The sequence below is a fragment of the Parasteatoda tepidariorum genome, chromosome 6, assembly GCF_982258835.1.
Source record: "Parasteatoda tepidariorum strain Cologne lab strain chromosome 6, Ptep-v5.0, whole genome shotgun sequence".
Classification (NCBI taxonomy): domain Eukaryota; kingdom Metazoa; phylum Arthropoda; class Arachnida; order Araneae; family Theridiidae; genus Parasteatoda; species Parasteatoda tepidariorum.
The window spans coordinates 101,080,450-101,094,143 of NC_141760.1; the positions used below are offsets into that span (position 1 = coordinate 101,080,450).

The 13,694-nt window shown below is 31.4% G+C and overlaps 1 protein-coding gene across 1 annotated transcript; it reads right to left on the minus strand.

Annotated features, from left to right (window-relative positions):
• Positions 1-1,506: 1,506 nt before the first annotated feature.
• On the minus strand, positions 1,507-10,552 carry LOC107449356 (uncharacterized). Its single transcript, XM_043051141.3, has 2 exons — positions 10,394-10,552; positions 1,507-2,466 (listed from the first exon to the last, which is right to left on the minus strand). Exons 1-2 carry the CDS (start codon positions 10,406-10,408, stop codon positions 2,050-2,052), a joined length of 432 nt encoding a protein of 143 aa, XP_042907075.2. The 5' UTR covers positions 10,409-10,552; the 3' UTR covers positions 1,507-2,049.
• Positions 10,553-13,694: the final 3,142 nt, after the last annotated feature.

The following is a 13,694-nucleotide window of genomic DNA, read 5'->3' on the forward strand; positions in this document are numbered from 1 at the left end:
GTGAAGAAAATAAATCAGTGCGAAGACAGAAAAAAGTTCATGATATCCAACTTCCTTTCTTTGGTTGGTTCACTATATCCACAAAAAATAACACTATACTTGTGTAGCAAGGCACGGAAGCGAACATTTCGTTCACTATATCCGGGAGTTCACTATAAACCTTGTTCACTATAGAGGGGTTCGACTGTAGCCCTGAATAGAAGATTCTTGATTTTAGAAAAAAAATTTATTTTAGATATCAATTTATTTTTCATATTCCTTTATTTTTCTAGAAAAAATAACATTCTATTTTTTGTATTAAGAATTCTTCACTGGGGAAATTGAACAGGTGAAGGTTGACGCTTTAGTCTTTACTCAAGCCTTATCAATTAAAAAGAAAGTTACTGTCAAATGTAAACAAAAGATAAGACTTGAGGATCTCTGCAAAAAAAAGTGATTACGTAGTTAAAGGTTTGAAAATGGCGAATCAATTCCCTGCCCTCTCACAGGGGTGTAGTTAGAATATTTAAGCCAAAATTGGAAGGAAAAAAAAATTATGTAACTTTGTAACGATAAAATCTTAGAATTAACATCTTCATTTTCGGAAAATTTAGCATTTTTCAATTAAAAAATAATGTTATTTATGAAAGGGTAAAAATTTGCATAACCGTATAATTTCAAAATTTTTCGTTTAATAAATTAATAGTTTTTATAAATGGACGAGTAAAAGTTATTTTGTGCTTAAAAGCGAGAGCTTTGATTTCTGTTATTAGTTCTCGAGGTACAAAAATATTTTTAAACGAGAAAAAAAAAGTATTTTTATTTATTTATTTTGTATATCCGTCGTTGAACAGCCGACCCAATTTTGGGTTTACGACCACTAATGTTCAACTGCGTAGCCTTGTAATTTTGAACCCAATCCAGAAGACAAGAAAACTCCTGAATCAGTACTCCCAGAGGTATTGATTTGTTATGGGAACATGGAGGACTTTGCGACTCGGCAGATTTAACGTGCATCAATCACCATTTGCTACACGGGGAGTCTTCGGCGGCGGGGATTGAACTCACGAACTCTTGGACATGGGCCCAGTGCCCTACCAACCAGGCTATCACGGCTCAAAAAAAGGCATTTATGGGATAAAATTTTGGCCACTTTCTTGATCAACTATTGGAACTCTTATCTTGCAAACGTACCCTATTTTGGGGATTAAGAAGTGCCCATAAAAATTATGTTTACTGAGACAAAATTTACTTTTGTTCTCGATTTCGTTACTTAATTCATATAAAATGCTAATTAATCATCATGTTTAAAATATGCATTTTAAGATACGCAATAATCTAATCATTAGATCAAAAGTTACTTGGATTGATAACCTATTTCTGAATCACTATGCAGATTTTACGCCCAGTGATTGGTTTATGAAAAGCACAGAAATATTTTATATAAGATTTATACACATCATATGAGCAATTTTTTGTCGCAACGAGTTTGAAAATATTTCACAAAGTCTTTTCTTAAAACATTTATTTATTAAACATAAAAATACAAATTTTTCTTCGGGAAAATTTTTTAACAGTACAATCACACTTATCCATTCCACTAAATATAACTATATTCAATAATATACAACAATAAAAAATAAATAAATATTAACAATTTTTTAATAAAAAACAATCCTTGAGAGGTAGAGAAATTGATTGACCATTTTGCAATTTTGAAGTAAACAATTCGCACATGATTAAAATGTCAAAAAATTTCCATTGAAAATGTTTAATGCATTTCTGATAAATAATATAACATAATTACAATTTATTCCTCTTTATCGAAAGTATGATTTTTTTTTTATTATTAAACCTATGTCTTTAATTCCTTTTATTTGCATTATGATACAGTCAGAGCAAGTTTGATAGAGATTTTCATACCATTCATTATCTTTACTGTACAATCTTCGAAATGCATGTCATATATTCTTTTTTTGTTTGATTGTACTCATTATTTTAAATTATAATTCCACGCCTTGAACCACGTTTCGATTTTACTAGGTCAATTTATCTGATATATTTGAATGCTTACTGTTTCCAATCATCGTAATCATATCCTGAAACCTTAACAGGGATTATGCCGTGATCATAACTGCCGTGGAAATAAGGATCGTACAAATAACCAGATCCGTGCCAGTAATCAGGTTGATAAGAGGCAGCGTAGTGTGGCCTATAATTCTTATAGGCGGATGGCCTGTATCCACCTAATCCGTATCCACCTGATCCGTAATATCCACCTAATCCGTGTCCACCTAATCCATGTCCACCTAATCCGTGTCCACCTAATACGTATCCACCTAATCCATATCCACCATAGCTAGGTGAGTAGAAATCTTTCACGTAGAATTTATGAGTAGGTTGATGATTGTGCTGATGACTGTGTTGATAAGTGTTCCCAGATGTCACAGCATAGACTGTTTCAAATACAATCACTAGGAAAATCCACTGAAAAGATACCATCTATTACTAAGAAACAATGGATGCATACACAGTTATAAGAGAAATATATCCAGTCTCTGGCCATATCATTAGCACTATAAGATTCCGTGTAAAATAGTAATTATCAGGTGGAACTATACAGCTGTATTGTTTTTACTCGGATGAAACCGGTTTGCATTTGGTTACGCTCCTGTATCAATGGGTTAACATTGTCATGCAATACGTTAAAAAACAAATACAAATAGGAAGTATATAAGAAATCTCCTGAATAAAAACCCCATTTTTAAATATAAAAGTATTGCATATAAACTCGTGCAAAACATGCAATTTTTAAGAAAATACAGTCAGGTCTAATAATTTGGTCTAATTATTATAATATACTAATATAATGCTTGATATAATAAATATTTTATATTTATATAATATATCGTCTAATTTATCCAATCGTCAAATTTATATTATATATTGTCTAATTTTACTAATTGATACACTAACGCAAACAAGTGCAAATCTGTTTCAGTCACACAAAAACACTAAAGCTGTATAGTATCACCTGATAATTAAGATCTTACATAGAATCTTAAAGTGCGTCTAATAATTTGGCCAGAGACTGGATACATTTTTCGTGGTTTTAAAATTTACTTTAACTATTCAAAGCAACATAGGTGCAAAATAATGTTAAATAATCGGATAATATGCGGATTAATAGTCTTTTGAAAGCTAAAACAAATCTAAGCCCTGAATCCAAAAATACGGTTGAAAAAAAAAGAAATTTTTAACGAAATTATTTAATAATAAGTTTTGTTTTTATATAAGTTTTTTCATCATCGTGAAACGTAATTTTTGGTTGTAACCTATTATAAAAAAGGGTATAAAAATGAATATAACTATAATTGTAAATAAATCAGCAGTCTCAATTATTAAGTGTTACTTAATACTTAAATTATATCATTTCATCATTTCATGTTATTTTATCACATCACTTTATTCTCGACCGGTCTTCGTGTTCTCAACGGTAAGGTTGAGAACAACTCATAGTTAGCCTAATTAGGGCCCGGGACAAAAATTTCTTTGAGGCCCCCGCTGCTTCATTATTTCAGTAATGAAGAACAGAACTTTATGGCGGTATTTAAATTTTTCCCCTCATTATACATAAGTAACAAGAAAATTGACTAGAACCTAAAATAGCTATACAGTCCCCCCCCCCTCCAATTATCAGACAAGTAACGTTCGGTCCATTTTATTGATTGTCTGACAATTCTATGTCCGTTACGTCGAATTCAGTTTTCTGATTGTTAACTTTGTCATCTACCTTCGAAAAAATTCATATCCTTGCTGACTATAAGACGGAATTCAGCTAAATTTTCGCAATTACGATGGCTCACTTAAGTCCATCAGAAGCCTGTATTTTTGTAAACACATCGCATTTTGTGATAAGTAAAAATGCAGACTTTTGATTGGCTGAATTTGTCCATCGAAATTGCGAAAATTTAGCTGAATTCCGCATTAGAAAGCAATGGATTTACGAAATATAGATTTTTCGTATTTACACGATAGATTAATTGAAAAGCTAACATAAAATTGACGGGTTTTACACTGTACTGATATTTTGTTCAAAAAAAGTTCTTTAAAGAAGGAAACCTAAAATAAACTTTCTATTCGATTTGAGGGCCCCCTCTGATGTGGGGCAACTGCCCCATATGCCCCTGCCTTTGTCAGGTTCTGAACACATAAGTTGTTTCAACTTCCGGTAGAAGATTCACATGTATTCTTTTCCATTTTTTTAACGCATTTTTTTTTCTTTTTACTTATATAATTGTTTGTTTTCGATGGCGGAAATTTCGTTTGCAAGTGGCAGCAGTTGTTATGCTTTTGGGTGCACTCTACGTCGAAGTCTATTAATTTGTTATTTGAAATTAAATGTTTAAATTCTCTAAACATCCATCACGCCAAATTCAAAGCCGTAATAAATGCATTAAAAAGAAAGAACTGGAAAAAAAAGAAATAGTCACTTTCTGCTATGACGTCAGAGTTATTAAAATAGTGGTTTTAAGAACGATTAATTACGGATTCGTTGACAAACAAACCATTTAATACAACTTAAAATATATACACAAAAGCGTACGCAGAGTAGGTTTTAGGTTTCACTTTTTAAGGTTGCTACTTTTTACCTTCATAGAACATTTCTACGATATTTTTTTTTCTAAACGCTTTTGAACGAAGCGTTACCACTCAAATATTTTACATGGTTAATAAAAACATTAATAATTGTTTTTTCAACACAGGAAAGGGCAGCAAGACTTTCTGTAAGGTTTGTTTGTTGTGATCGCAACAGTTTATTGATTAAAAAAAATAATAATTTAAACATGGCTACATTTTTAGTATGTGATTTTAAAAACCATGTTAATGTATTTAAAATAACGAAAGAAATCCTTTAAGTAATTGTGATTAAAAAGATGCAGTAGACAAATAGGCTAGATATCTTCCTATTCTCTAACAAAATAATAAACATTTCATGGTAAAAATAAAGAATTTTTATTTAATGCGTATTCAGAAATATTACATTCCTAAAATTTAATTTTTGCAATAATTTGAATGAAATGAAAATGAATTTTTACTGCACAGAAAAATATCTGGGAAAAGCAAATAAATTTTTTACAACGAACGGAGTATCGATTACACTATCATATCGATATTTTTATCGAACAAATAATGACGTGATCCTTAATGGAGAAATCAAACACCTGCACATCACAAAAATAACCAACGAATTATTTGATATCAGCTCTAATCTATATATTTTTTAAATCATTATTCAAATTTACAGGTGAAAGATTAAATATCTGTTATTTTATTGCATCATTACATAAACATGTAATATTAAAAAAAAAATTTAAAAAAATTTTAAAAGTCAATTTCAACTTAGGTCCACAAAGAAAATTTTTATATCAGTTACTTTTTATTAAATAATCTAACTTGGATTAGTCTGCGTAGGGACGGAGGGTGTGCGGTATTGGTCCTCGTTAAACTGTGCTACCGTAAAGTGCTCGACTTCGCATGCAGGTCATCGGGCTACCGAAGCGGGGGTGCCATAGCCTCTGCAGAGGATCAAAATTGTGATGGTATGTCTTCGGATCATCCTCAGGGATGTTTCCCAGACCGTCGCCAATAGCCCATTGCGCAGCTCTAGTGCGACGTAAATGGACTACAACAACAATATTAAATTTAATAAATGAATTAATTCTTGTAAAAAAAACTGTATTTACATTAAGTGTCATCCACTACAAGTTTAAAAAAAAATGTATTTGAACTTGAATAGAGGAATAAAATGTATGTTATTAAAGATATATAAATATATAATATTAAGATATATAGATATATAAATATATATATAGGGAGAGTGTGAACTAATAGTAGGAATTTAAAAAAAAAAATGTGCGTGACATCAGACAGCTATAAAAGTATAAATTTGGTGAAGTGGACCACACGTGCAACCACGTAATGTTCTTTATTGAATGTATCTGACGCAGCGATTATGAAATAAATAAATCTTTAAATGTGTTCAATAAACTATTTTTTTGTTCAAATAGTTGAAAATTATCACCGAAACTATCAATCAATTATAATTCTTTTTTTTATTCTTCCAATGGCAGGCACAGAATTTGAATCTTTGCCTATGAAGATGCCAGAATTGTTGCTCATTTCGCGTTACCCAGTGGGCACTTGTGAACCAAAGTCAAAGCCACGCCACACTGCCACAAACTCGCTTATAGGGTGGGCCACATTCACACATCACACACACACTACAGAGGACAGCACAAAGAGAGAGAGAGAGAAACATCCATGCCCAGAGCGGGATTGGAACCCGCAGCCTATGGCTTCGCAGTCAGGCACGCTAACCGCTCGGCCACCTGGCCGGCAATTATCATTCTATCAATTATCATTCTAGAAACCAGCAATTATCACTATAAGTTAGAAATTATCGATCCCGGCGATGGCTGGTAGATACGAATTCCGCATCCGGCTTGCATCAACCACAGTGCTGACATGAAATATCCTCAGTGGTAGACGGATCATGGGTTAATGTCCCCCCTCCGTCAAGCTAACCGTGTGAGGTTTTCGTGGTCTTCCTCTCCACGGAACACAAATGCTGGTTAGTTCTATCAAAAAGTCCTCCACGAAGTCAAATTTCTCCCAATACTTGATCCAGGAGTTTCCTTGTTTTCTGAAATTGGGTTCAAAATTACAAGGCTACGGAGTTGAACATTAGTAGTCGTAAACCCAAAAATTGGGTCGGCTGCTCAACGACGGTTATAAAATATAATATAAAAAAAACGTTTTTATAACAAGTTTCCCAGATTACAAAATATGAAAATAGAAGCGGAAATAGAAGATGAAGGGAATCAACTGATGGCGCGTTTTTACTGAAGTACAGAAGCGTGTTTAATTTGTTATTAGTTAAATTAGATTATCCCGAATCTGGATGTGGGCAAGATAATATTATACTGTATAATTCAAAGTTTTTAATTAATAAGAGTTTTTATTTAATTTTAATTACAAAATTTTAATATTAATAATGTTGAATTTAAAAAAATTATTAACATTTAATGATGAAAAAAAAAATTTTTTTTAATTTTATTTTAAAAAATATTTCGAAAAATTCTTCATTAAATATTTGAAGATTTTAGCCACGGATTTGCACATGGGCGAAATATAAATTTAGTTAACAAAGAAATTTTTAATTAAACTTGCAATTAACTCAACGATTTTACATAGAATTTAATTACCAATTCAATTGTTTTTTATTAAATTTTGGAAGAGTTCGTCTATTTATTTATTTTTTCATAAATAAACATTACTACAAGTTCTTTTAATTCTATTCGTCTGATTAAAATTGGCATTGATCAAAAATGATTAAATTTGACTAAACATGAAAAAAGGAGGAATTATAAAGTTAATATCTATGTGTTGGAAGGTATCGTTTAGCCGATATGGCAAAATAGTTTTGCTTAAAAGCATGTAATTATTTTCTCTTTTCAGTCTTAAATCAATATCTTGTACTAATCTGAAATATTAATTTTAATAATTTTATCACTATTTTAATCTGAACAATGCTGATTAATTCTAACATTAAGAGAGTTACTAGTTTGTCCTACTTTTTTTTTATTGCAAAAATCACAGGTTAACATATAAATAACATTATTCTATTACAAAAATATTTACAGCTATCTTTTTTTTTAATTGGGTATAATATAGCCTACGTCACAGTTTGTGTTGTTCCTACTAAATTTAACCCATGAACGGCATTTTCTGCGAGCCTAACTTCAAGCCACAAATAAACAAACGAAGTGTTCGATCGTTTAAATAGCTGCTCGCCAGATTTTATTGCATTATAAAGAAAAGTTATTGAAACTAAATACAACTAAATAAACAACAAGAACTAAAACAAATAACAACAACTACTAATAACAATAACTAAATAAACAACAACTAAATTCCATTCGTTTAGCATTGCGTCATATGTTGTTCCTACTAAATCGAAGTAGTTGTGTTTTTTTCATATTATACCCAATTATATGTTTTTTGTCAATATTGAGCCAAGTTTTACATTTCTTACAGCCATACGCTTTATAAGACGGAAAAAAATTCTGAAATGAAATGAAATTCAAAAAACCGTTTCAGAATAGCAGACTGTAGATCCGAAGGTCCCCTCTGAATTATGAGCCTCGTACGGTGCGCGGGCGGTTACAACAAGTATAACTTTCTTTTCTATTATCCTTTTTGTCTTTTATGTTATATACAGGATGATTCTAAAAAGATGGGCAAAATTTTAGGAAGTGATAGTGCACATCCAAGCAAACAATTTTTACCAAAGAATGCATGGTCGGAAACAAAACGCAAAGGTGCTGGCGCATTTGGAAAGTTGCTTGATTCAAACGTGAAAGCTCCATTCCTGTTGCGAGTTACTGCGCTGTGAGTTATTATTTGCATGTTATGGGAAGAGGAATAGCTCGTATGCAAATTTTTCGTCGCGATTCATACATAAAAGCTGCTGATTCGAGTGCTACAATGTCTAAAAATATTTAAAAAATAATTGGCTTTTTGTGGGGACAGCTGAAGGCTTCTATGTATGAACTTGTCGCCAAGTTTTCGGCGGCTGCAGGGAAAGTTCGTGATGTGCCTGGTGTGTTTCAGAATGTTCGCCTATCTTTTCTTCACCGTTGTACTGCGTGCGTAGCAGCTGCCGGCCACTGTTTTGAACACTTATTGTAATCACATGCCATTAAATTTGCTTTTATAACTTCATCGTTCTTTGTGTGTTTTTGCCTCATATAAGAACATAAACTTTGACGTCCTCTAGCGGTTTTGCGTTTCGTTTTTGACCATGCATTCTTTGATAAAAATTGTTTGCTTGGGTGTGTACTATCACTTCCTAAAATTTTGCCCATCTTTTTAGAATCACCATGTATATGTATACACGCAGTCCCTGGCAAAAATTATTAGACGCACTGTAAGATTCAATGTAAAATCTTAGGTGATTCGCTACAACTTTAGTGTTTTTGAGCGGTTGAAACCAGTTTATACTCGTTTATGTTCGTGTATCAATTGGTTAACATTGTAATGCAATACGTTAAAGATAAATACAAATGGGAAGTTTATAAGAAATCTCCTCTATAAAAACTCATTACATTTATGTTTAAATATAAGAATATTGCATATGAACTCGTGCAAAACATGCAATTATTAAAACACAACAGTGCATCGGATAATTTGGTCTAAATATTTTAATACACTAATATAATATCTGATATAATAAGTATTCAATACTTATATAATATATCGTCTAATTTATCCAATTGTCGAATTTATGTTATATATCGTCTAATTTCACCAATTTATACACGAACGTAAACAAGTGCAAACCGGTTTGGGTCGCGTAAAAACAATAAAAGCTGTATAGTATCACCTGATAATTAAGATTTTACATAGAAGTTTATAGTGCGTCTAATAATTTGGCCAGTTTGCAATCTATACAGACCCGGATTATACCTTTCGTAGGCCCTAGGCATAGCCGTATTTGGGCCCTCCCCTCCTTCCCCCACTCCTCCCCTCTTTTCAAAATATATGATAAAAAATTATTTGCGTTCAACAATGAATCAAGATCGTTTGGTCATCTCTCGCACTTATGTCTATTGAATACGACATTTTGCGTAGTTTGGAATTCGACAGCATAATACAAGATTTCGTTGAATCCAAAAAAGTAATATAAAGTATCATAAGATTCTGCAAAATAATTTATTACCGAAAAATATTATATTTGTATTTGTATCTTCATAATTTTGTGCAAAATACACTTGTTGTTTTTAAAGCTAAATTATTTTTGTCAAAAAATTTTTTTCTCCCAAGTTTTTCCTAGGCCCCTGAATTTCGTAGGCTCTAGGTACGTGCCTAGTGTGCCTATAGGTTAATCCGGCCTTGAATATATACAAATATATCTATCTATATATATATATATATATTATTTTATTTCCCTAAAAATACATTATGTATTATTTTTATTAGATTTTAATCGGAATTATTTTGAATTTTTCACTAAAAGTTATAAAAAATGCTGTAAATAATTTTCGAAGAAAAGGGAACAGGAAAAAACCTGGCTATATATTATATACTACAAAGGAAAACAATGGAATTATATAAAATTTATATAAGCTGACTTAATGGTCGGAATTAATTTCTGTTGAAAGAACTTCGATAAAAAAAATGAAAAAAAAAAAGATTTTTTTTTTTTACAGGAAGTGAAAACACTATTATACTTAAACACAATTCGTAAAACATTATCTCCCAAGCGTATCATGTTGCTTATAGTAATAGATACATGATTTATTAAAAGAGTAAATGAAGAGTTATATTTTTTAAGAAAAAAAATACTTACAGTTAAACACTTCATTTCTTAGATGAAAAACGATACTTTTAATTTCGAAAACTTAAAATAAATATCCAAATTATCTTTCTGTTTTTATACTTTTGGAATAACGGGGAATTCCTCGCCGTGACCTCAAGGGCGGTCACTTTTACTACAGCCTCCAGAACGCGCTCAGGGCATGACACCATTTTCATTCACAGGCACTTTTGCGTAATTCTACACTCGATTGCGTTATGAACATCTTCTTTCACGAATCAACAAAAGAAATGAAAAGGGAGAAAATTATTATTTCTTTCACTTTTCAATACAGCTACCTTTAATTACAGATTTAAAATAAGTGAATGTTAAAGCTCAACGCAAATATTTGATAAAATTTTTCGAATTTTTTTTAAAAATATTTTATTAACATTTCACAAAAGTGAAATTCAAAAACATGAAAGATAAAAAAACTTATTATATTTAGTGAAAATTCCTCGTATTGTTCTCTGAAAAATACGTTCTTCTACCCAAATGACAATCTTAACCATTTGTATAGCCCAGGGATGGGCAAACTACGGCCCGCGGGCCAACTGTGGCCCGCCGTAAGGTTTTATCCGGCTCGCGAATAGAATTTTTACTTGCCGATTTGTGACGAATATAAGCAATATACATCCATTTTCTTGTCTAGTTTGTTTAAAGCTATTTTTGTTCCTTCTTTTTTAACAAAGTATTGTTGACCTTTTTACTTTCTCTATTTTTGTTCTACAAAACATAAATTGATGGAAATATGCAGCATCAATTGATAAAATGTTGAAAGCAAAAGCTTTTTATAGAATAATCGTACTTTGGCGCCATCTGAAGCAGTTTCTAAATATGCCATAGTTAGAGTTTTACAAATCATTACCAAAAGCTAGTTTCCCAAATTTAATATTCATGTCCAGAAAATCAATGGTATGTTTGCTTCATCTTATAAATGTGAACAAGTGTTTTCAAGTATAAACCTTAGAAAAAATCATTTCAGAACTAGACTAACATTTAGCTTTGAGCATTAAAATAAGTACATCTCACTTGGAACCTCAATATAAACTTCTTTTAAAAATGAAATCGCAATTTCATTCATCTCATTAAATATTTAAATTAAAACTTGCATATCGTTTTTCTATTTTAGAAGTTTTTACTTGGCCCAACAAACTTTTTTTCTTCGTTTTTTTGCCCTCGACCAAAAAAGTTTGCCCATCCCTGGTATAGCCCATTAATGGTGACAAATGCAAGTTTTTCAGTGTCACAAAGGCAATGCCAGATTAAGCGTACGTGGGGCCCTACGCCATTCAAATTTTTAGGGCCCTTAAATTAAATTTTTTTCTCGTATATTTTTTTATTCAAATATAAAAGGTCCCGCAGTGGCCTGATCGTTAAGACGCGGTTCCCAGCAGATCACCAAAGTCAAGCACCACTGGCTGCGGTCAATGCGCGGATGGGTGACCATTTGGATTAGTCTGCGTAGGGAACGAGGGTGTGCGGTATGGGTCCTCGTTAAACAGTTCTACCGTAAAGTGCTCGACTTCGCATGCAGGCCGTCGGGCTACAGAAGCAGAGGTGCCATCCCCTCTGCCGAGGATCAAAATTGTGATGGCATGTCTTCAGATCATCCTCAGGGATGTTTCCCCGACCGTCGCCAGTAGCCCATTGTGCAGCTCTAATACGACGTAAATGAACTACAACAACAAGAAATATAAAAGTATTTATGTATCTTTTCATTTAAGAAAGCATATTTAAAATTAAAATGAATAATAATAAATTAAATTTTACTTTATTTTGTTAAATTAGAACTACGAAATAGTCATAACATTTTGAAAAAATTTTAAATTTATTAGCACTTTACAAAATCAACTCTACTATAAAAGTAATAAATAATAAAACAAGTAATAAAATAAGCAATAAATAAATATGATTAACATTATGTAAAAAAATTATCGTATTTTCTGAATATATATTTGAAATGTATTTATTTTTTAAAAAAATCATTGTTTCTCTTAATTTTTTAAAAATTTATTTTCAAAAAAAACATTTTATGGGGGCCCCTAATCATTGGGGGCCCCAGGCCATGGCCTAGTCTGGTCTATCGGGTAATCCAGCACTGCACAAAGGTGAATTTGGATATTCCAAACACCGCTGACCATATTCAGGCGGCTAAAATAAACACAATTGCCTTAATTTATCTATGCTAATTCCTATTGGGAGTAATGCTTCTGCATCGGATTAAGTAATTCGAATTAGTTTTCCAGAGTTTTCACATTATCTACCTTTTTTGTTTTCCTCTTTTTTAATAAGCTAAAGTTACTGGAGCTGAATAGGGAGAAGAGCTTTCTTTAATTATGTTATGCTTTAATAATTCTATTTCTTTTTGCTGCTTTGGGGAAGTTTTATATGCTTGTAAGGACGCTGGTAAATCTGAAGTTAATCTTACCCTTTAAGATTTAATTTTTTCGCCGTATTTACCTTAAGCTAAAATATCTGTGTATTCCTTCAAAATTTCCTGTAGTAGGCTTTTTTGTTTTTCATTATCTTGAATTGGTGATATTCCATCTACCTGATTATGATAGTGTGGGGGTTCCACAACCACATTCCGCCTCTAGAATATTTAAAAATTCAATTTTTTTTCCAGTTTTGCTATTTAAATCCTTATTTGTAAGTTTTTTTTTTTTTACTTTATCTTTTTTTAAGTTTAATTTGTTTACATTTTTGGCCTTCTTAATTTTGTTTATGTTTACAGTCCCTATTAGACGCACTAAAAGATTCTATGTAAAATTCTAATTATCAGGTGATACTATACAGCTTTATTGTTTTTACTCGGATGAAACCGGTTTGCATTTGTTTGCGCTCCTATACCCATTGGTTAACATTGTAATGCAATACGTTAAAAATAAATACAAATGGGAAGTCTATAAATAATATCCTGAATAAATACCCATTACATGTATGTTTAAGTATAAAAGTATTGCATATAATCTCTTGCAAATCATGTCATTATTAAAAAACTACTAGATCTAATTATTATAATATACTAATATAATGATTGATATAATAAATATTCTATATATCGTCTAATTTATCCTATCGTCCAATTTATATTATATATCGTCTAATTTAACCCATTGATACACTATCGTAAACAAGTGCAAACATTTGCGTAAAAACAATAAAGCTGTATAGTGTATCACCTCTGATAATTAAGATTTTAAGTAGAATCTTATAGTGCGTCTAATAATTTGACCAGGAACTGTATGTCTAAATCTGCTAATATTTTGTCGAACATTTTCTTAACAACAGT